The following is a 23,879-nucleotide window of genomic DNA, read 5'->3' on the forward strand; positions in this document are numbered from 1 at the left end:
AGCCATGAGCTTCCTGTGGCCACCAAAGCCCCAGCAGACAACAGGGTTCTAAAACCCACCAGGAAATGGAAATGTATTTGCTGCCATAGCAGAGTGCCGGGAGCAGTCACTGCTAACGACTACACCCTGCCCTAATATTTAATTTCCAAAGGATAAATTGCCAGTTGGATTAATTCAGCACGATGAGCGGCGAGTAATTTGGAGAAGAAAAGTGGAGGGGGGGGGGGAGAAATCTGGGCTGTTTGAGAAGTGATTTTGTAACAAGCTCTGCCATCACCCAGTGCGGAGCCGGTCGGAAATAAAAGGGTTTAGGGAACGCCCCGGCTGCAGCAGCAAGGAATGGGACTGGTGTCCTGCCTCAGGAGGGCACGGGCAGGAGGTTCTGCCATCACACCACGGCTCTGAAAGGGTGATGAGGCCAAAGCAGGCACCAGGCAAGCAGGATCTGTTAATAAAGGAGGAAGGGGATGCCCTAGGCCAGGCTCGAAGCATCTGCTCCACAGGGACAAGAATGGGGTGATTCATTCTCAGCACAAGCTGGCTTTGTCCTGCCGACCACCTCGACTCACCCTTCCCCAAGCCACAGCCTGGGAACACTGTCTGGCTTTGCAGACCCAGTCCTGGGACCTCAATAAATCCTTTGAAGGCTCCAGATCCATCAGAATCCTTCCCACTGACCGCTTCTCTTGGGACAGGCAGGGACAGCCCCCCATCCCTGGCCCCATATATCCCACAGCTCCCCAGGGAGATGGGTGATGCTTACTAGTCTCCCAGGAAAACGATTCCTCCAGCAGGAGCCAGACAGATGGTCTGTGGAAGATGTGCTGCTTGGTTGTCTCTCACAACCCTCAGAGAGTCTATTTTCAAGACTGAGGGTGTTTTTTTCCATACCTGAGGACCAGGGAGGCTTCTCAGGAGACAGGATGGGTTATTTAATCATCTCCCTGGGTTGGCCTGGGTGGGAACATAAAACTGGGATGTTCTCTCACCCAGGGAGACCGAGCTCCCTTTTGGCACAGAAAATGCTCTGGGTATTGAAAAAAAAATCATCCCTTTCCCTTAGCAACTTAAAACCTGAGGAAAGGGAGAGCCAGGGCACAGCCAACCCCACTGACCACCTCCAGATCCTAAAGCTCCCCAGCTCCCAAAATCAACTCTGGCCCCTGCTGTGCACTACTCCAGAGGTAGGTAGAGCTGAAGCAAGAGGGAAAGGCTCCCCCAGGAGATCACTCCAGCTTTCTTACCATGGATTGGAGTTTTAGACTCATAGAATAAGTCAGAAAATACCTCTAAGATCATGGAGTCCAACTGTTAACCCAGCAAATGGGAATTTCTGAAGGGAGATAAGGAAAGGTGGCTGCATCCAGCTGCTCTGCCTCTCCCTGCTGCTAAAAGGTACCAGGGAACTGCCTGACCTGAATATCTATAAATGGGATGAGCTGAGCAAAGCCCTGGGGCAGCTCTGATGATGCCACTTGCACTCCAGCCGGCTGCTCCATCACAGCAGCTTCCATGCACAGCAGCAGCCCTGAAAAAAACAAATCACATCTGGTTTTTCCTCTCATCAGAAAAAAAAAAACCAAACAACCAAAAACCCACACAAAACACCCCTGTTGGAGCTCAGCATGTAGAAAGGAGCAAAGAACTGGGTACCAGAGAGATGATTCCTGCGATTCCACCCCCGTTACCGATCAGAAACCAGAGCCCCTTCTGGCACCAAGAGCTCATGAAGAATTTAGAGGTTGGTGTCCAGTGGAATCAGTGGCTGGGTGGCAGAGCAAGCTCTCTCCATACAGAGAAATTGGTTTTTCCCACCACAGTGGATCATGAAGTCCAACTCCTGGCCCTCCCCTGCCCCACCACCCCCGCGGCAGAAGGAAGAGCACTATTATTTATTTTTTTTCCCCCCATAATCTTTGCAAAACCTTGAGCAGGCTCTGGCAGGAAGGGCTGCCCTTGCACACAAGGTCATTTCAGATGGAGATGATGCAGGAGCAGTGGAGGTGATGGCTCTGGGGCTGGGATCAGGCAGCACACAGCGTTTGTCTCCACGGAGCCAGCCGGGAAGGGCGAGGACTCGGTTAGTCACTGATTCGTTTGGAGCAAGACACCCTCCCTGCCCCAGGAAAGCTGCAATCCCTTTCCCAGGGGTAAATTCATAGGAAATACATGAAGCTTTCAAGGACAGTGTGCTTTTTGGACCTGTCTGTCTGGCTACTCCCCTGTCTGGGCTGACATCTGGGGACAGGGATTGTCCTTTGGCTGGAGAAGATGGATACACACAGCCCCTCCTGCCCAAACCCTCCTGGATGCTCGCTGCATCCCAGAGGCACCCACTCCAGGGTAAAATCCAGCACACTCAAAGGGGTTTATTCAATCAATGTTTTAATGGACTTCAACAGACAACACAGTTTCCATAGCAAAGGATCATCAGCCCCATCTTGTACAAAAACAGAGTTAAAAAACACGAAAGCAACAAAACCTTAAAAAAAACAAACAAACAAAAAAAAACCCAGTAAAAGGGCTATTCATTAAAAAAATATGATACAAAAGCACCTCTCCCTGCTCACACTTTTCCTGCCTCCTGGAATTTCTTAAACAGGGGCTCATCAGCCCGCAGGGGGAAGGTCAGGGCCCGTTTCTGGTAGAAGGTGGAGTCCACGGCCAGGTTGTCGATGACATCAGCCAGGAGATGGGCTCTCTCCACGGAGCTGCCTGGTGCATCATGGCCCACGGCGGTGAAGTGCACGTGCAGGTGGTAGTAGGAGGGCTGGTAGTGCAGGTAGATCCTTAGCTGGGAGCCTGGCACCCCGAACCGCTTGGCTATGGCCTCCTAGGGACGGGAAACACACGGGTCAGGACTGCCAACACCTGGGAATGGACGGAAAGCAGCATTCCTGGATGGCAAGGGAGGCATAGGGAAAGGCAGAAGGGATTTCTGCTTCCTCACTGCACGGCAGAGGGGGAAGTTGGGAAGGGCAGAGCTCTTCCCACCCTCTGAGCCTCGGCAGGGATGGAGTGATGCCTCCAGCTGCCCCCCTTTTCTCCCTCTGTGACAGGACATGCTCTCCACTCCTATCATTTTCCCTTCCACCCTTATCGCTCCGGCTCAGTCAGGGAGTGACAGGGATCCTGTGACCAGCCGGTGTAATTAAAGCTATAAACAGCACCAGTGAACTCCGGCTCCATGCACTGCAATCCCCTGGCTAATCTCTTAATTAATCTCCCACTTTCCCCAGTGCAATTACTTTCCAAAATCTAACGCGGTGAAGGAAAGAGAAGCTCCTGCACATCCATCTCCCAAACACACCCTGTGGAAAAACACGTCAGCTGGTGAGGATGGAGGGAGTCGGGGAGGAGGCTGTTGATATGGGGAGGATGGGGAGCTCACTGTTAACAGGAAGGATGGAGCACTCCCAAAGCACCTTTGACATGGCATGACCTGGGGAAGGTGCTGATGGAGAGCAGGGATCGGGGTCTCCAGGCAGAGAGAGCAGCACAGCCCTGTTTTGTGTTATATCATCTCCTGGTTATCTGTCTCCAGGCAGATGCTGTGCCAGAAAATCCCAGCAGTGCCCTGGCAGAGGCAGCCGAGCCCTCCCTGGCCAGGACAGTGGTGTGGGACCAGCCTCAGGCTCACCTTCCCCTCCTGCAGGACGTTCCTCAGCAGCGGGAGGTGCTCGGCCGTGAGGTCCCGCAGAGACTTGATGTCCCGGCGGTGCACGACAGCCACCAGGTACAGGTCATCCAGCTGCAGAGACAGAGGGGCATGCAGGGGACACAGAGAGAGCACATGGAGGCACTTTGGACCTGACACACCATCCACAGCTTCCCAGGCTCTGTTATACAGGGATACCTGTGTCATACAGGGGTACCTGCCCTCGTGTCCAACCCACACCCAGGCTGGGATGAATCTCCCTGTATGGGGTGTGCTCACCCACAAACCCACTGCACCTCAGAACATTTCTGGACAAACTGGGGTTTGTCCAGGAATAAATAACCAGAAGAAAACAGCCTCATCCCAACCAACAAACGCCTTCTCAGCTCTGAAGGCAGATGGAGTGATCAGCTCTTCCACACCACGAGTACCACGCTCAGTGCTGCCCCTGCACGTTTACAACATCTCCCTGAGCACCTCAAAAACGCTGTCCCTGTGGCACTGAGGCTGGAGACCTGCTGCAGGTGCCCACCCAGCTACGTGGGGGTCACCAAAGTGCCTGGGGTCTGCCAGCACCCCCCGTGCACACTCCATGGCCGTCTCAGAGATTCATCTCTCTGCTCAGATGAGGATTTACAGGGAACCACAGAGGCCAAAATTGCAACTGTAGATTTTTCCCAGTGAAAAGCTTCCCACTTTTCCACTGTGCAAACAGCTGGCCACTCTCCAGTCATAGCAGTTCTATAAATAACAATTTTCAAGACTAATTGGTCACTGTACAACCCCAGGGCAGTGAAATGTGCCCGTTCAGCAGCTCTCAGCCAGACCTTTGGCATGTCCTGGAGCTCTTATCACATTCAGTGTTTAACAAGACATAAGGTTGTGGACCATTACGCTTTAAAAACATTAAAATCCCAGTCTCCTTCAGCTCAGTTAGTGACTTTCTAACACAAACACTAAAGGGTTTGGATGTGTGAAAGCCAGCAGATCTCTTCAGCACTGTGAGAAACCCACGTGGCTATTTGGAAACAGAGGCATGTGCCAAAGGATGCTCTCAGGACCCTCAACAGGGCTGTTCCATGTGATTCCCATGCACAGCTCCAGAAAAAGACAGTGTATCAGGTCGTGCTCTTTGGCTCCAGGCTGGCTGGTGGGAGGGAAAGCAAACAGCTCCTCTCCTTAGAACAACATCTGCATGTTGCTGTTTGAAACAAATAAGCCTGTTGCTAAAAAGGCCCGGAGTGATGTCATGCCAGGCATGGCTTCAGGCAACGCCTCGGGCCTCCTGTGGGTTTGAAACCAACTCAAAAGTTGTGGAGGGGAAAAAAAAAATATCAAAAAATTAAAAAAAAAAAACAAAAAACAAAACAAAACCAAAAAAACCCCAACGATAACAAAACCCCCAAGAAACCACCTCCAATCACTCCTGAGGCTGGGCAGCAGGAGCTGAGGCAGCGCCCAGAAGGTTGAGGCCAGCAGATTTCACGGCGCGAGGGAGAAATGTTCCTCCCATCCATCAGCCTAAAATAATTCCAGGTGAATTTGCAGGATTTGAGGGCCAGGTGCTAAGCCAGTGCAAGGCAATGCTGCTGACAGGACTCGTGAGGGAGGGCTCAGAGAGTCCTGCTGGGAGCTGCATCTGCTTCCCTGGCTCCACTCAGCAGCCTCGCTGGCCAGGTGGGATGCAGTGGGAGGAACCAGTGCTCCAGGGAGGAACCAGTGCTCCCAGGAGGAATCAGTGCTCCAGGGAGGAACCAGTGCTCCCAGGAGGAATCAGTGCTCCCAGGAGGAACCAGTGCTCCCAGGAGGAACCAGTGCTCCCGGGAGGAACCAGTGCTCCCGGGAGGAACCAGTGCTCCCAGGAGGAACCAGTGCTCCCGGGAGGAATCAGTGCTCCAGGGAGGAATCAGTGCTCCAGGGAGGAACCAGTGCTCCCGGGAGGAATCAGTGCTCCAGGGAGGAACCAGTGCTCCCGGGAGGAATCAGTGCTCCAGGGAGGAATCAGTGCTCCTGGGAGGAACCAGTGCTCCTGAGAGGAACCAGTGCTCCAAGGAGGAACCAGTGCTCCTGGGAGGAATCAGTGCTCCTGGGAGGAACCAGTGCTCCTGGGAGGAATCAGTGCTCCTGGGAGGAATCAGTGCTCCTGGGAGGAATCAGTGCTCCTGGGAGGAATCAGTGCTCCCAGGCAGCCCTGGGGCTGATGGGATCAGCTCTGGCTCAGGGTGACCCACAGCCAAGATGAAATTCCTTGGCTCAAAGGCAAAGCTGACAGCCCTTCCTGGGATGCTGGCTCGCCGGCCTGGGAACCAGACCAGCAAAGGGCCCGGGTCGCTCCAGGGATGACCAGGGTGCAGGACAGCAACTCAGCAGTCAGGGAGAAATCCAGAAGATCCTGTTCAACATTCCAAGAGGCGACAGGAGCATGGGGAAGCCTCCCCTGAGGACAAATCCTACCACTGAGGTGCTCCCTGACCATGCCAGCTGGGAGACATGGATGCAGCACGTCTCTAGGGAAGCACAAATTTTAGCCCAATCCTGATGTGAATTGCAAAGCTTGGTTGCAGCAAGTAAGGATTTCCACCAGACTGTTCACAGCTGGGAAAGGGACAGCTTGCTGCATGTTTTAGGGTCCTCAAATACTGCCCCCCTTGGAAGGGCACTGAACAGGCCACAGTGGCACAGCCTGAAAGCCTGACTTGTTGCAAAGTCCCTCCAGGAAGAAGGTAGTGCCTCCTGTGAACAAGTGGAAATTCGAGCTTGGTAACCCCATCACAGCTCAGCAGGGGATTTTTGGAGCAGCTGATGTGCAGGGAATTCACAGGGAGCAGATACCACCCTGCAGTGGTGTCTGTGCTCCCCAAGTCACTCCCCAAGACTACTCAGCACTGCACCACAAACAGCTGCTCCCCACACAGACACACAGGATGGTGCTGCCCATCATTGCAGGCTTGTGTTCCCATTTTTTTGAGTTTTAGTTTCATTGATAAGCCTTAATCATATGGGAAATTTCCCTGCCTGCCACCTGCAGAAGCAGATGAGGATCAGAAACACAAAGGGGACTTTTTTTTGACGCCACCAACTTCCCAGGGAAGGTGGGGAGGGGGGAGGTGTCTGGAGTTTCATCTCCCCAAAAGTACAGCGTGAAAGGGAGGTGGAGCACAAGGAAATACTTCTCAATTTAGGATTACTGCCTGGGCTTAAAAGTCATTTTCACCAAGTGGCCACTCCCACGAGGGGTGAAGAAGCTGCTCAGCAGCCAAGGACCATCTGCTTAAAGCTGTGGGGGAGAGTTAATTGCAGCAGCCAAAGGATAACATTCTTGCACCTAAAGTCAAGGCTTGCAAAAAAAAAAAAACCCAGAGAAGCTCAGCAGGAATAAATACGTGGGTTAAAAAAACATCTCGACAACATCTGGGCTGATAGAGGAGAGGAAGTGAACCCAATAAATACATGCCAGCAGCAGTGAGAACAGCCTGGGCTCTGCAGCACCCACAGTGGGCACAAGTGTGAACACAAGGACACAGGCACCCACTGAAACTCTCATCAGGGTGCTGTTTGTAGCCTGAAAATGGACATTTCTTCTGAATAACCTTCAGACAGGCAGCGTTAGAGGAGCAAACCAACCTGGTTTTGATTCCACTTTAAATCTGGAACTAGAACAAAGCCATTGGAAGGATCTGGGTTTTCATGGACGATTCTCTCGGTCTCAGCTTTCTTCTCCAGGATATTATACACCCACTGAAAGAGAAACATGTGATTTATAAACCAACAGAGAATATAAAACCCAACATCTCAGGTGCATTTAGCCCAAGCTCATGGATTACTGTACATTCCCTGCAACTAGAATATAAAAAAACCCCAACTCCAATGGCTTGGTTTTTAGGATGACCAAATAATTATCCATAAAACCCTCCAACAACCAACAAACTACAGGATATTATGAGCACTTCAGTGAAAAGCAGTGGAACTCAGCTCTTGTGGGGCTCAGCACACACCACTTGCAGCACCGTGGAGCTGTTTACACGTTTTTACCCCCCAAGCTGCACCAAAATCTTTAAAACAGGGTCTGGGAAGGGAACTTGGCTGATTTTGTTCCCTGTCCAAAGAGGAAGGCGCAGATTGCTCACAAGCCTGAGCTGGATGCAGCCCTGGCTGCTGGCAGCTCCCGGGGTGGGACACAAAAGGCCTGTGTTTTTTGGGCAGTGCACATCTCTTGGCTCCCTGGCTGATTAGGAAACAGCTCACCACTCTTCTTCTTCCATACTTATAGTTCCAGCCTCCAGACTTCTGTAAGCCCTGCTCTGGTTAATCCCCCCATGCTCCTCCTGCAAAGCAAAGCACCATTCAGAGAAGAGTTCTGGAAATGGAAGAGACCAGGGATCAGGAACAGAGTAAGACCAGAGAAAAGCATCTTTGCTCTCCCTGGCTCCCAGCCTGAGCTCCAGCATCCTTCTTTACACCTCCAAAATGCACATTATGCTCTGGTTTAAGCCTAGCTTAAGTACTGCCAAGGGAGTCCCCAGCCATACCCCCAGAAGACAAGGTAAGGCAGTAGGAAATTGCTGGAGCTTGGAAGCTGGAAATGTTTGGAAACATCATTTTCCCCACCCAAATATGGGTATGGAACATCCTGGTTGCCCCAGGTGGGTAGGGGAGGTGCAGCCAGTCTCACAGACATACTGGTGGGTGCTGTGCACACCAGACACTTTAGGGGAACTCCATCCAGAGTTTAATCAATCTAATCAAAACTTAGCATCACTGTGAACTGACATGAATACATCTGGAGGGAGAAAGCAACTTCTCCTCCCCTGATCTGGGGTTTTTTTGCTTAAATTTCTGGCCTTTTCTTCTCAGCAACAACATCTTAGAGATTAGATTCTCCCAGTGATTCTGGAAAGCATGGCACAAGCTCGCTGTGCTCTGTGACCATGGGAGGAAAGCTCAGCAGGAAATGGAAGTTTGGTCTTTGTTGGGGTTTTTGTGCCTGCTCTGATCACAAGTGCCAAGCTATCAGTGCCCTAAATAAGTTCACTGATCAGATGAGCTGCATTTTAAACCCAAGGCTGCCTCGTGATGGTGCAGGTCCCCAGCTGACTGACTGCTCCTGCTGCTCCCAGCACAAGCCCAGTGAGGAGAACACATGTCCAGGGACTGGCACCACAATAAAACCATTATCCTGAAAGCATCCACGCTCTGCATCCTCCAGCAGGAAACACAGACAGCTCTGTGGTCCCCTGGTACTTCTGTTACCCTTCACATTTTCCTTTCCACTCGGCAAAACCAGCTGGATAAAGACAAGGAGCAGCATTATCAAACCCCAAAGGTCAGGGACTGACTGTGCTGATCATGAGTCCTCAGCAGATGTTCCTGATGGTCACCAGGAATGTGTTTCCATGTACAGAAATCAGCTCACAAGCACTTGGTGGAAGAGGCAGAGTGAGAGCTCAAGCCATTCCTGAGGGCAGCTGCTACACCAGGAAGCTTAACAGCTTTGGGACCAAAAGCATAGATAAAACATCCTACAGGCTGTGACCAGGTGGAAACACACTCTTGCCTTTCTCCAGCTAATAAATGCTGCAGTTTAATGCAGCAGGAAAGAGGTGGGGGGGTATCCAAGGCCCCCTCATTGGTTTGGGGGGCTTATTTTTAATGGATCACCTCAGCAATCCCAGGATTTGTTTTATTTCCCCTTCTGCACAGGCTGGCACAAATTGGTCCCTACAGACTTGTGTTCCTTTGGTCCCTAAAGGAGAAAGATAGGGAGGGGAATGGTCAAAAAGGATAGAAACAGGAGAAAAGTCTGGGTCTCCCTGGGGCAAGGAGAACACTAAAAAGTAACAGTTTCACCACACAGAATATGGACTGAATATGAATGGCAGGAGCTGCAGCCAAAGCCCGAGGAGTGAGTTCTGATGCAGGAATCTAAGAGCAATCTGTGCCTTTCCATTTCCACAACACCCCAGAGACTCCTAAAAAGCCCAGAGAACAGCACCAACGCCCAGGGAGCCACCCTTGGAAAGGAGGAGTGCCTCAGCTTTTCTCCAGAAACCCTGGGAAAGGCAACTCTGAGTACAGGTCCAAGGCAAATGTTTGTCTGCAAAGATGGAAAAGGATGTCCCAGCCAGCCAGAGGAGAGGGGGCAGCACCACAGAGCTGACAACACAACCACAAGGGAGATGGGGCAGGGCACTCCCAGCTCTTCAGCCTGGGCTCTGGAGGAGACTTTTGACAGCCCAGAGCATTGGAGACCAAAGACATCGTCTCTGCAGGGGCAGGTGGTGGTTTCCATACCTGGATGCTGAAGCTCTGGGACTGGATGAAGGGCAGGGTTATGTTCTGGTAATCCTCCCAGCTCTCCCGGATGAGGTGCACTTCGTGCCGGAGGTACTTCTGGATGTGTTTCTCCGTGGCAGGGTACACCACTGTGGCCTTGATCTCTAGGAACAAACACGGGGACTGAGTTACCAACTCACATTTGCCTCCTTCAGTCCCCAATAAATCTGTTTTCCCTTTCAATAAATGCCACACGAAGACATTTTGAAGAGATACCACTAAAACAGGGTGAGGGAAAATGGACATGGAAAGCAAACAACTGCTTTAACCTCCCACACTGCAGCTGCTTTTCTGGAGGGAGGAAGAGCCAACAACACAGCCAGGGCCTGTCTTTCCAGTCCAGGTGGGGGAGTTTGCTGTCTGGAAGGGTTTTCCCACACTTGTTCTTTCAGGCCTATCAGCAGCATCAGGGCAGAGCTGGAGCTCCTAGGGCAGGGTTTATGTGCAGGCAACAACCAGGATGGAAACACGACCCCAGGGACAGGGATGCTGCTTCCTCATACTCAAATCCAAAGCTCACGGGATGCACCCAGCAAATTTCTCCAGCCACAAACCCAGAGGAGCTCCAAGGAGCAGCTCCTTCCCAGAGCTCTCAGGGTGCTTGGCCTCGAGGTTCAAGTGCAGGAGGCAATGAGGTCAAGGGCACAGGGACAGATCCAGAGCAAATAACGTGGGTTTATGGGTCAACACAGTGCAGGATGAGCTGAGGGAAGAGGGCTGAGTGACCCCCTGCCCACAAAGAGCATTTCCCCGTTTACTGTGGCAGAAAGAAAACATATTCTGTTTGCCTTAAGATTAGAACTTTGCTGTCTAATTTCTGTGGCATTAAACAGGATGCAAGTGTTCACCTTGTTAACCTGGCAGCTCTGACGTCGGCAGCAGTAAATCCTACCCACAAGGGGTAAAACCCTTGGCAAACATCCCTCTTTGGCCCAGATTGGATGTGTGATACAGAGCCTGACACAACTCCAAGGGCATGGCAGTGCCTCTGCCTCCTCAGCAAACACAGAGCTGCCATAAACATCAGTGCAAGGATGAGAAAAGCCCTGTGAGCCCAGGCAAACCCTGGGCAGCCCGGACTGGACTGAGGCACGTGGCTGGGGCACTGTGAACACTACGGTCTGTGCCCAGGGTCTGCCATGGAAACCCATGACCAAAGCCATGCCTCGTGCTTTATATATGTTTATATGCTAGCCAGACACTGAATATAAACACCTATTTGTTCCTAGAGCCAGGATTTAGGGTGGTTTGGGCCTTTTTTAGTTTTCTGGTTTCTGTTTTTTTAAGGTTGGTGCTGTACATGCCCAGAGACTCTGCCTTTTCATTCCATGCCAAACCCAGCTTAATGAAATCCACAGGAAAATGCTGGTAACATGAAATATGAAAATGCAAACCACAAGGGCAGTCTGGTCTGATTCCCACCATACACATGTTCAAACAAGGTTGTTTTCCAGGACTCTATTAGCACTTCTAGCAGGATGATGTAATACCAAAGAAAAAAAGACAAGGCTGTAGCTCTCCTCACTTAAAAAGACCAGCAAAGCACTGGGGAGAAAACAAAAAAGGCAAAAGATAAAATACCACAGCCAGCCTCAGGCAGAAACTTCCACAGTTTAATTTTAGACCCCAAAACAAGAGCAGGGACTGCAGCAGAAGCCCCTCCATGCTGGGTGGTGATAACCACAGTGCCCGGGGGTGCAGGGGACCCAGAATGGCTTCCCTGGCACCCCCCCAGTTTGGAGAGGGCTGCTCATATTGAGGGAGAGCACTCAGGGGGCTTTAAATCAGAGATCACAGAACTCCTGAACGTGCAGCTGCGGCTGAGCAGATGTTTGCAAGAGGAGAGAGGGGAGAGGCTGTGGTTCACTAATGATCATTTCCCTTCTAAAGGTCTCATCAACCCCAAAATGTCTCAGCAATGCTAATTAGCATCAATCACTGCAGCCAGAGAGGCTGTTTGATACCTGCTCAGAGCCTCAGAGCCCTTAGGAGCTGCACACAGGATGCCCAGGCTTGGACACAGGAACCATCCACCACGAGACTGGGCTCGCCCCGGGATCGTTCCAGCGCTGGCGCGCGGCCGCACGCTCCCCTTGCCAGGCCTGCTCCTGGCAGGCTCCACGTGCACCAGAGCAGCACGTAGGCTGTGGGGCACCCAAACCCTGCCCCGGCCTGGAGACAGGGTAAGGAACCACTGCACACGTGATGGGGGTTTCTGAGCTGGCGGAAGGGTCAGGGATTGTCTCCGCTCACACCCAAGTCACATCAGTTCCCAAACACCAGCCCTGGACATCACGGAGCATCTGGGGTTTATTCTGGAAGTCAGGATTGACCATCAGTTAACTAGAGGTTATAAAAAAAACCCAGGAGGTTTAATTGAAGGAACCTGGATGAGCAGGAGGTGCAAATACTGCCATGGCAGAGAAAACTGACGGGGCTGTTCACCCTACAAAGGGTGTTTGAGGGCAAACACCACACTGGGAAACTGCCCAGGAGAAAAGGAGGCTCAGATTCACCAGACACACACTCCTCCCCTCTTCTGCAAAAAGCAAGAGAGGAAAACACAACCCAAGACACAAGAAGAATCAAAACACCAGCTCAGTTTGGGGAACTGAAGGGAAAAAGAGCTGAAGGCAGCTGTTGCCAGGAGGAAAGGATGAAACACAAGGTAGAGAGAGCTCATGCACATAGGAAAGGGCACCCCAAGCTCACTAGTGATGCCTCTTCCCCTTTTGGGCCACACTGTCCCCAGGCTCTGCCAAAATTCCCCTCCAGGCCCATAAGTGAGGAGAGGCCTGGTGGTGGCTTCTCCCACCCCACTCAGCAGCACTGACATGGAGCACTGTCAGCCTGTTTTAAACAGATTTAAAGTTCTCAGGGAGCCACAGGGCAGACACAACCTGTTTCTGCTTTTGGGCCTGTGGTGTGCTTTTTCCTCCCTGTGCTAGCAGGAAGCTGAGTGTTGGTTTACAACGTGCCTAATCAACTTGACCATCAAGTGCAGGAAGTTGCCAAAGCCAGGGAACAACAGAGACATTTCATTTGGACTCTGACAGGTTTTCTTTGCCAGCCTTGTTCCTGCCACATGCAGCTCTGGGCTGCCTTCCCATTATCAGGTGTCTCCTTGGATGCAGCCCTAAGTAAATATATGCTCTAAGTCAATATATAATGCCCTAAGCCAATATATAATGCCTTAAGCCAACACATAGCACATAACCTCCCCCGCCCTTGCTGCATAAATAGTTTATTTACTTTTAGGATCACAACTGCACAGGGGTCACATGGGAACACCAAAGTCCAACCCAACCCCAGCCAGGTACCACACAGCTTTGGCTCAGAGAGCTGGGGCTCTCCTTAGTGAACGAATTAAAGCCCAAAAGCACTGCCCTGGCATGTGCTCCCAGTCTCCATGGCCAGCACATGCCAGGGCAAGCCAGGGGCAGTGCCAGTGACTCAGCCAAGGCTGCCTGGGCTCTGGGGCTCATCCCAGGATATGGTGGGTTCAGCTGCAACAGCCACTGCAAAGGGGAAATCTGTAGGTTACTTCAAAACACAGAGCAAAGCATGGTGATACCTCCCACTGTCCCCCAAACCACCCCCACACTCACACAGCTTCAGGCTCCAGCTTTTGATTTCAGTGTAAATGTGAGGTTCCTTGGCTGGGCAAGCCCCAGAGGCAGCTGGAGCATGGAAATACTGGGAGACAGACCAGCCTTCCCCCTGCAGCTCCTGCAAGTTTCTTCAGCTCCTTGCTGCCCAAAACCAGCCTCTTTTTGGGACAGAGATCGTTTCCTGCATGACTGAAAACTTTCCTTCCACACTCTCCTATTTTTCCCATAATTTCTCCACCCTGTGTTGGAGCGAGGGTGCCAGAGTATCTCCCGTTGTACTTGGTTTTAGATGTTATTAATAAGCTTGAGCCCCGTGTAAAGGCTCCTTAAAGGACTGATAAGAGCCCTTACATCAAACCAGCATGGCTTTGGTGCTGTGGAACACACAATCCTGCAGCAGCCAGGCAAGAGGAGACTTTTTGCTGGAAACATTAAGCTCTCCTTGCTGAACGGGCGTGAGGAGCAGGATGTCATCAGGGAACAGGTTGATTGAACCATCTGGCTTCTGCAATCAACCCCTGGCAACAGGAAAATCTTTGCCGTTATGAAGTCAGCCCTTTGTTTCCCTGCAACGGAAAGGCCCAAGGCTTGGGTTTCCTCCACCACTATCTCTCACCTCTAGGCATAAGCTGCCTCTTAAATCAAGGCAACATCCAGCAGGTGGCCTTAAAATAAGTCGTGCACTTTGGTAGCAGCACAGCTACACCAGCCCTGATACCACTACTCCTCACAAACTCACTCACAAAGTTCCCTCTCCTCACTCTGGGGGTTTGGGTCGCCCTTCAGATGAACTCTGACCATTATTGGCTGGTTTGGAAACGTTATATTCCATTTTAGCTTTGACACATGCAATAAAACCAATGAGCCGAGCAAGACTCATCTGGTGCCGCCTTCACGCCGGTGTGCTCCCAGCCCTGAAAAAAATCTCATCTTTAAGCAGCAGCAGAGCACAATTCGTCTTCCCACAGCAAAATCCCTCTTCCCAGGTTGGAGGGGAGTTGTTTGCTCAAGTAACATGCTTTGTCTGGCCTCCCCTCCCCTGCCTTCACCACGAAAACAAGCCGTCATTGCACGGGGCCTGCGCGGGCTTGACTGCGCGGAGGGAGCGGCACCAACATTTCAACAAGGACAGGGTGAAGGAAACCTCCACTGTAGGCTGTAAGCAACTCCAGCTGAATGAAAAAACCTCGGGGACTTGGGACCACAGAGGTGGCATTGGGAACTGCACTTGGGAAAAGCAGAGGGACAGGGAGGCAGCTCCTCACACCCTCAGCGCACCCGAGGCACGAGTGACTCACCGTCACCATTTCCTCAGTCTCGAGGTTTATTTAACCTTAGAAAGCAAGGGCTGAGTGTGGGGGGGCTCAGCTGCCCAGGGTGCTGTGAAACCCCCCAGAGGAATTTCTTTATCCCACAATACCACAACCCAGGACTGTTCCATGAACTGCTCAATGCCAAAGTTAGAGCTTTTCTACAAAATATTTTACTGTGTCTTGTACCCAGGTGTAAACCTGCAAGGACCAGGAGACAGACCCCTGCATCTCTCTAACCCTGCATCCAGACCCCCTGCAAGGGCTCCCTGGGTCTCCACACAACCACTCACCATCCCAGGTCAGTCAAACCCAAACACCCTCTGAGGCCTCACAGGCAATTTCTCCAGTTTAGGTTTTTAAGCTTCATTCCTCACATCAACCTCATCCTCAGGCCGTGACTCAGCCCACAAGGGCAGTTTCCTTCCCCTCCTGACACACACGGGTGTTTCCCCGGTGCCAGCCCAGCTGCCCTCCAGCCATGTACCCACAGAACAGCTGCTGGGTGCTAATTGCTTGGAAGGAAGAAGCCTCCTCCTTCTCAGCTCCACCATGGGGAGCCTGGAGAGCAGCTCCAGCTCCACAGTGCCCTCCTGGTCTCCTGCTCCGGGGTGCTCAGCAAGCAGAGCAGTGCCAAGGAGGGGTTGGAAGCAAAGATGCACCACTGGGTAATACTTCTGCAAAAACTTACCTTTTAAAGAACAGATTTAAAAGTTCACTAAAGAGATAAAGCTCAGCAGAAAAAAAGCCAGAGTCTTATTCCCCATTCAAACCTGCAAGAGGGGTTTCACACCTGCCATGAGCCTTAAAGAAAAGGAGGAATTCTACTATCAGAGTAGTGCTGGAGTTACACAGCGCTGCTGCAAGGAAGGCAAAGGCTGGCAGGGCTGGGCTGCAGAGAGCCCTCGGGATTTCAGGCTTGCAATGCCACCTCGTGGGAATCACTGCAACTCCTGCTGGGCAGGAGCACAGCAGGAGCCCGAGCAGGAGCTTTTCCAGCTGAGGAAGCACAGCTTTAACATCTTCCCACGACATCCCTGGTGTTACAGTGTTTTCCTGCCACTGCAACCTTTAATTTTGAGACTTCCACAGGACAAGAGGAGCTTTGCACAACTCGAAAGCTCCCAAATCCAGACAGTGCCTCCTCCTACACTGTGGGAACAGAGCTAAAACAGGAGTGTTTTTCAGAAGGCACATCGAATATCCTGAAAATTTTATTTGGGACTGCAACAATGTCTTACTTAAAGGCAATCACTCAGATTAATTTTGCCTCTGTTAAACCTGTTTGGCTGTTATTGTGTTTATGGAAGAGCTGACATGGCATTTATCACTGCGCTCCCAGAATTAAAGCACATACCAGCATTCGTGTGGAATTAACTGTGGGAGGTGGTTCTGCCCCTCTGTGCAGGTGAGACTTCACCTGAAGAGCTGCTTCCAGCTCTGGGACCAACATCAGAAGGATATGGAGCTGCTGGAGCGAGTCCAGAGGAGGCCATGGAGATGCTCCCAGGGCTGGAGCCCCTCTGCTCTGGAGCCAGGCTGGGAGAGCTGGGGGGGTTCACCTGGAGAAGGCTCCAGGGAGACCTGAGAGCCCCTTCCAGGGCCTAAAGGGGCTCCAGGAGAGCTGGAGAGGGACTGGGGACAAGGGATGGAGGGACAGGACAAGGGGGAATGGCTTCCCACTGCCAGAAGGCAGGGATAGACGGGATATTGGGAAGGAATTGTTCCCTGTGAGGGTGGTGAGGCCCTGGCACAGGTTGCCCAGAGAAGCTGAGGCTGCCCCATCCCTGGAAGTGTCCAAGGCCAGGTTGGATGGGGCTTGGAACAACATGGGATAGTGGAAGGTGTCCCTGCCCATGGCAGGGGGTTGGCATGAGGTGGGCTTTAAGGTCCCTTCCAACCCAAACCATTCTAAGATTCCATGATTAAACTGAAGTACCTGGCCTGCCCAAAGCCCAGACCTGCTTCCAAGCAGGGGCTGGAGAGCACCACCAGTACAGGACACCTTTGCACCATGACAAGAATCCCTCTCACAGAGTGACAGCCTTCCACTGAAGCTCCCCAATGTGTCCATCTGTCCTTGTCACAGTCTGTTATTAACAGAGTTTGGTAACACACAGATGTGTGAAATCAGCAGGGAGATGGGGCCAATCCCCCCAGCACTTGAGGTTAACCCCTCAAACACGAGCTGCCTGCCCTTACTAGGAGACAAAAACAAAGCCTGTGAGGTGCCAACCCTGGGATGGCAGGAACTGCACGTGCTCTGCAGAGGCTGTTTTCAATTTAAACCTTCTGGGAAGAGACAACTCTTACCTGAGTAACTGACAGCACTGACAAAAACCCATGGAAAGCCCTGGACCCCCTAAGCCCCTCTGCACCTTTATACCAAGGCACAGAATGAAACAATGGCTGCTCAGCAGCTCATGAACTGAGCCACGGTGTGGGGAAAAGGGAATGATATGGAATATTATCCAAACCCTGGGAGTAAGACATTTCCTTCAGAGCAGCAATGAGCCCCCATCCTCACCAGCTGGGCCTGCTGTGCTGCTGTCACCAAACCACAGCTGGGGTGGCAGAGCCATGTCTGGCAGCAGCACTTGTCCGTGTCGCTGCATCCTGCCCTCTGGAGCGGGCAGGAAGCACATCCCGGCATCCCAGCCACTCTTCCCAGGATCCCAGCTGCCCTCCCAGGATCCCAGGCCCAGGGCACTCACCGCTCAGCTCCGGGGGAGGGCTCAGGTAGAACGTGCAGTAAATGTCGTTTTGCATCTGCAGCTCCGCCTTCATCGCCTTCTTCAGCAAGTCTGGGATCTTCTCCTCCTGGAAAGGAGTCTTTTCCAGGATGACTACAGCATCTGTCCCCTCTCCAGAGAGGCCAATCCTCTGGAATAAAAAGGGATAAAGTGGTCAGCAATCACAGATCCAGTGCTGGCTGGGGAGTTTGAGGTCAGGGACCACAGCACACACCTCACAGCCCCTCAGTCCAGTCCAGCCCATCCAAAACCAAGAGGCATGTTTGTCCTGAGGCACAGCAAGAATTTGCTCCCCATCAGGGAACACAGGTGGTTTCTGGGGGAGCATGGGATGTGGGCAATGACTCAGCCTACCTGCACCTCCCCGGATGCTCCCAGGATTCCCACTGACACAACATCCCTGATTTCATCTTGGATGCTCCCCAGCTGACCAGGCACAGCCAGAGGGCCAGGAAGAGGGCAGAGACAGGTGTAGGGATTTGCACCATGGACAGGGAGCATGTTCTGGGGCAGGGAGCACTCACTGCTGCCCTGCTCCAAGGAACCACAGCCCTGATCCAGACATGGGCTCAGCGGAGTGGTTTTGGGAGATGCTGGGTGTGGAACACCCCCCACCTCGAATCACTCCTGCCTGTACAGGACTCAGGTGAGGCCTCACCACATAACCCAGAGAGAGCAACAGGGCTCACCTGGGGCTCCCAACCCCACCAAGCTCACAGGGCAGAGAGGAGGTCTGGAACCAGTTATTCCCCACTGACCAGCAACCCACTGCCCCGAGACTGGGATGCATCTCTCCAGAAGCCAGGAGTTGAAGCACCTGCACAGTTCCTATACCACAGCCAGGCTCTCTGGCCATAAAGCTTCTGGACTTAAAACAAATTTTCCTGTAATGGCACACAATGGACATGTCTGTACTATTTACAGCCCCAGAGCCAGCATCCTGCTCACAATTCAACACCGTTTTACCCGGCAGGCACAAAAAACCTGCTCGGACCCAAACGCAAGTTACACCGGCAATAAAGAATAACCCGAGGCCTGCAATAACGGGCAGCAACCGCCTCCTGCCCCAGCTTGGCTGGATTTGGGATGGATGGTCGGAAGGTCCCCGAGAGCTGGACCTGCCGGGGGGGGCGTGGCCTCGACGGAGGGCGTGGCCTCGCGGGAGAGGCGTGGCCCTCACAGCGCGCGCCGCAGGTGGGCGGGGCCGAGCCTTCAGCGCGGAACATGGCGACGGCCCCAACCGCCCCCCCACCCCGCCGCCGGTACCTCCGCGTGCAGGAACATGGCCTTGTCCCGCGCCGACTCCCGCAGGACGCGCCGCACCCGCAGGTCCGACAGCGAGAAGGCGGCGGCGGCCCCGCCATTCTCATTCTCGCCCTCCTCCTCCGCCCGCTTCCTCTTCAACTGAGGGGTCTCCGCCATGGCGCGCGCGCGGAAGTGCGCACGCGCGGCGCCCCGGGACCCGCGACCTAAGAGCGCCCCTTGGCGGCCCGGAGGTCTCACGCGCCCTCCCCCCCGGCTCCTTCTCCCACAAAACCCACGAACCGGGGATGGAGACAAAAATAAAGAATCAGGAAAACCAGAAAAATTTAAAACTTCTGCATTTTCGTAGTCCCGACGATCCCGTGCAACGTCTACCCTGCCTTGTCCTGCCCGCAGCCCAGCGGGGGTCCCGGGGGTGTGAGAGCCCCTCAGGACAGGGAACACCAGCGCCACAAGGAGCTCTGGAGATCCCCAGACCCACCCGATGTCAGAGCTTAGTGTTTGCATGATGGATGTCCCTGTCCCTGCCAGGGGGGTTTCAGCCACCGGATGGAGGTCACACCACCAGCCCACTGTCCCCCACGGAGGTGAGGAACTCCCCGTTCTTGCTTCCCAGGTCTGCTCAGAGTGGCTCAGTGTGGTGGGTCCATCGGGACATGGCTGCATCCAGACCTGGAGGTGACAGCTCCGTGATATCCGTGGGGATGCATCAGCCTGCTCCCAGCACTACTCCATCCCACTCGTGGAGCTCCGGCACAGCTCCTGAAGGTCTGCAAAGCAGATAAGCCCCATTAGCAACCAATTAACCTAAAAATCAACTCTTTAAATAAACTTATGTCATCTGGTCACTTCCCATGGTCCTTATCCCAACAGAGTGATGTCTGACCAGCATCCCAGAGGATACTCACAGCGCAGGATGGTGTCCCTGATCTGCCTGAAGCTGTTCTCCTTCAGCGCCATGGAGATGTAGTAGATGTTCCGCAGCTCCTTGGGGTACTCCCTGCGATCCACGCCCCTCAGCACCGGGATGGTGCGCCCGTTGGCCATGGGGGCCTCGGCCAGTGCCTGGTGCATCTGGAACTGGCACCAGGGGTCCCTCAGGAAGGCAGGGGTGATGAGGAGGACCCAGCAGTGGCTGCCCCGCACGGCGTCACACAGCTCCGTGCCCAGCGCGCTGCCCGCCACCGCGTCCCGCAGCTGCAGGAAACAGCGCAGGCTCTCGGGCTGCCCCTCCAGGTAGGACACCAGCTCCTCCACCAGCTCCAGGTCCTCCTCGCTGTGGCACACGCACACGTCGTAGCTCTTGCCCCATCGGGGGCTGTCCGAGGCACTGATGTCCGGCACCAGCACAGGTGACAGTGGGATGGAGCTGGTGGCCGAGGAGCTGGAGCTCTTGGCAGAGGAGGAGGAGGAGGAGGAAGGTGAGGATGAAGCAGAGTGGCTGGAGTTGAGGCTGCTCTCCACCGAGCTGGGCTTGGGCTTGTGCAGGAGCCGCCTAAACCAGCCTGTGGAGTGAGACTGCAGTGAGGTCTGGGGGGCTCAGCACCCTGTGGGCTTCCCAAGCACAGCATGGCCAGATCAGCAGGATGCCTCCAGGTGGGAAGGGCTGGGCAGGATCTCACTCTGACCCCCCCAAAACCACCCTGGTCCCACAACCTTGGCTGCCACTGACACCTGGATGCTGTCACATCACGGAGAGGATAGAGCCAGAGGGTTTATTCCCACACTCACCAGCCATAGTGGGCAGCACACTGCTCAGCTGCCGGTGGCCAGTGGGAATCCTCTCCTGGGAGCAGAAAAGAAGGATAAAAGACATATATGAGGAGAGCAGGAACAGCTCTGTGGTGGGTCTCATCCCCAGGAGCTCAGCAGGGTCTGTTTCAGGGAATGTAGAGCTCTGAAGTGTTCTCAAGCAGCCCCAAAATCACCCCTAGCAGGGTTTTCCACATCTGCCTTCCCTGTGCTGGAGATACACACCTGCAGCGAGCGAGGCCGAGAGCCAACAGGCAGGAGAGACCCTCATTCCTGGCAGCAGGGAAGGGATCCTGTGGAAAGAAGAAGGATCAGCAGGGATCATCAGGGATGGACTGGCTGCTGGCAAACCAGAGACAGTGTGGGTGATGCCCAGAGCTGTGCATCCTTAGTGCCATCTGCCATTCCTGCCTGTTCCCTGCCAGCTCCTGCCATCCCATACCCTGGCATCGTGCTCCCGGCACCGTTTGAGGTGCCCAGACCCTCCCTGAGGACACCCACGAGCAGCAACACGGGAAACAGCTGCTGTTTCCCACTGCTGGCATCATCCCTCCCAAAACTATACACCCCAAGTCACACTGAAGCCTTTCCCCTACTCCAAGAACAGAGCAGGACATGGAAAATGCAGCAGGGCCTCGGCACAGCCATGGAAACCACAGTGCCACAGTGTATCTGGAACAATGAGCGTGGACAGTGAACGGTGTGGGGAAGTGTGGGAGATACCCACCTGGAATGCAGGGGTCTGGCACCACAGCAGGGAAGGGGGATGCATCAGCCCCTGAGTTCGTCAAGAAAAAAGATCTGGGATTACCTAGGTGGGAAAAGAGAGATAGAATGCAGTGTGTTCACTCTGAGTCCCATGGGATCCGCAGTGAATGGCAAGGCTGATCCATCCTTACAGCTTCCACATCCAGAAGTGCTTCCTAATGAAACTGCCCCAAGGTGGAAGGGAGGACAGGGGCAGCCACCAGCTTCCCAGGGACAGAGTGGAGGAGCTTCCCTGTCTCTCCAGTGCCTGCTCCCCAGAGTGCCCCCGGCTGGCAGCAGCTCCAGCCTCGGCCGGGGCACGTGAAAGCAGGCAGGGGAAGTGAGCTGGGAGCGCGGGAAGGGGAAGCCAGGCCTCCCCAGGGCCTCCCTCCCACATCCGCCACTGCCCTCACTGCCTGTGTGTCACCGTGCCCAGCCCTCCCGGCACCCGGACCCGCCCACTCCCTGCTTCCATGTCTGCCACTCCCACTTATTTAAGAGTTAAATTTACCAGGAAAGGCATTTTTTCCCCCAGAAATCCTCCCTGTATCTCTCCTTTCCCAGGTCACATCCGCCTGTTGCTGCTGGTGGCAGCCACTGCCTTCATCCCCCTCATCACCTTCAACCCCTCCAGTTCCTCCTCCATGCCCTGGGGGAGACGGGCTCCAGGTGAGTCCTGGTGCCATCTTCCAGGGATTTGGGGCGTCTCAAGAGCCTGCATGCCCACCCAGCTCCCCGACAGGATGTTCCTGGCATGGGGCTGCCCAGATGTGTTCCCCATGTCTCCCATGCTGCAGGACAACGTGGTGACCTCTGAGGTGGACACTAAAGCCTCCGCCCACCATGCCTGAGCTGGTGGCTGGGGGTGATCCAGGAGGTCTCCCACACCCCCTGTGACACCGGGAGGTGGGTGACTGGAGGTCCAGCCCCCGTGCTGAGCCTCTCCCACCTCACCTTGAATGACAGCAAAGCCCCCCTGACCTACCAGTGCCTGCAGAGGCTTCTGGTATCCCTGGAGAAGACGGCCCTGGCACTCACACAGGAGCACCTCCAAGGTGAGCATGGGGAGGTCCTGAGCATGAAGATGGGGCAGCATTTCCCACTGTTCACCTGAAGCAGTGATGGCCATCACACCCTCACTGCACACAGTACTGCAACTGCAACTGTGGGGTCCCCACCCTGGAGGAGCTGGGCCAGGGCCCCACCAAGGTGGGTCCTCACCTCTACCCCAGCACAGCAAACCATGGAATCCCAGAATGGTTTGGGTTCAAAGGGATTTAAAGCTTATCTCATCTCATTCCACCCCCCTGCCATGGGCAGGGACACCTTCCACTTAGGCCAGGTTGCTCCAAGCCCCGTCCAACCCGGCCTTGGGAGACAGCAGCACTCACTTGACTGAACACATTCATGGAGAGGATGGTCAGTGCCCATCACCCACATTTCAGGGCTGCTTCACCTGCCCTCACCCCAAAATATGACCCTAGTGCCCCTCCATCTGCTTGCAGGTCAACTGGGATGACAAACCCCCACACCTCCATGCCTGGAGGCAACTGTTTCCTTCAGGGATAAGCCCCAAGTTCTCTGACCTCCCCGAGGTCACAGCTCGTCCCCTTGTGACCCATTTCCCATTAATCCCTGCCCTGACGCTGCTGCCACCGCCCCAAAAACCAACTCCCTGCCCGAGGACACGGCCCAGAGGAGGGCGAGTCACCTGCCCGTGTGAGTCACCTCACCTGGAAACCCCCCGGGCTGCCCCAGAGGGGGAGCCTGAGCGAGGGTGAACCCACAAACCCAAGTCCCGACGGGCAGCACCTCCACCCGCATCAGCGATAACGTAACTATTCTTAAAGAAGTAATTAAGAGCAATTAAGCAGGCACGGCTCGATTCACAGCGTGCCTGGACCCACCAGCACTACGCTGAAATCCCTGCAGCAAAAATTTCAGGTCAGTCATCACGGGGAGCCCGCGGTTTGCGAGATTGCCTGGGGAATTAGGAAATGGTGAAGACAGGGTGCTGCAAGGCAGGTGTTCGGGTGAGAAAATAAAGCCGATTTCCCCCCTAAACAGACGATCAACGTGCTTTCACTTCTGGCGCCAATACAAAGCGATGCGCAGCTACCCAGAAGCCAAAGAATAGCTTTTCTCCCTGGAAAGCTCCAAATACACCCAAATTCCGACACACAGATGCCTGAAGGCATCGTAGCGGCCCCCCCAGGGCCGGGCACCACTTGTACCTCGCTGGGCTGGAGACGCTGTCGCGCAGACCCGAACGCAGACGGCGGCAGGTGGCGGAAGGGGTAACAGGGCACAGGGGCACCGCCAAGCCCACAACAGCTGTCCCAGGCAGAGGGGTCTAAGTCGCGATGCCAGACCCGGCCCCTCACACCACCACGCGGCCAGCACCACCTCACAGCCCACAAGTGCATCACGCATGCGCCCGCCGGCTTTTATA

At 54.1% G+C, this 23,879-nt stretch overlaps 2 protein-coding genes across 2 annotated transcripts; both read right to left on the minus strand.

Annotated features, from left to right (window-relative positions):
• Nucleotides 1-2,368: 2,368 nt before the first annotated feature.
• On the minus strand, nt 2,369-19,594 carry DCPS (decapping enzyme, scavenger). The gene is made up of 6 exons (XM_051812444.1): nt 18,932-19,594; nt 17,627-17,795; nt 9,950-10,095; nt 7,283-7,396; nt 3,641-3,751; nt 2,369-2,833 (listed from the first exon to the last, which is right to left on the minus strand). The coding sequence occupies exons 1-6, from the start codon at nt 19,592-19,594 to the stop codon at nt 2,567-2,569; spliced, it is 1,470 nt and encodes a 489-aa protein (XP_051668404.1). The 3' UTR covers nt 2,369-2,566.
• Nucleotides 19,303-23,848, minus strand: TIRAP (TIR domain containing adaptor protein). Its single transcript, XM_051812474.1, has 6 exons — nt 23,662-23,848; nt 21,408-21,491; nt 20,906-20,973; nt 20,660-20,714; nt 19,837-20,433; nt 19,303-19,698 (listed from the first exon to the last, which is right to left on the minus strand). The coding sequence occupies exons 4-6, from the start codon at nt 20,664-20,666 to the stop codon at nt 19,655-19,657; spliced, it is 648 nt and encodes a 215-aa protein (XP_051668434.1). The 5' UTR covers nt 20,667-20,714; nt 20,906-20,973; nt 21,408-21,491; nt 23,662-23,848; the 3' UTR covers nt 19,303-19,654.
• Nucleotides 23,849-23,879: the final 31 nt, after the last annotated feature.

The sequence above is a fragment of the Manacus candei genome, unplaced genomic scaffold, assembly GCF_025592945.1.
Source record: "Manacus candei isolate 608988 ecotype Guabito, Panama unplaced genomic scaffold, ASM2559294v1 h1tg000086l, whole genome shotgun sequence".
In the NCBI taxonomy this organism is placed as follows: Eukaryota; Metazoa; Chordata; class Aves; order Passeriformes; family Pipridae; genus Manacus; species Manacus candei.

Excerpts from the sequence above, each read along its gene's own strand:
- TIRAP (XM_051812474.1), bottom strand. Across the intron at positions 19,699-19,836 it reads CAGGGACACCATCCTGCGCT|ACCTTCAGGAGCTGTGCCGG; the intron begins GTGAGTATCCTC and ends TCTGCTTTGCAG.
- DCPS (XM_051812444.1), bottom strand. The coding sequence starts at position 19,594 with ATGCAGCCATGTCCCGATGGACCCACCACACTGAGCCACTCTGAGCAG. Across the intron at positions 17,796-18,931 it reads CCATGTTCCTGCACGCGGAG|AGGATTGGCCTCTCTGGAGA; the intron begins GTACCGGCGGCG and ends TTTTTATTCCAG. Across the intron at positions 2,834-3,640 it reads ACGTCCTGCAGGAGGGGAAG|GAGGCCATAGCCAAGCGGTT; the intron begins GTGAGCCTGAGG and ends TCCCGTCCCTAG.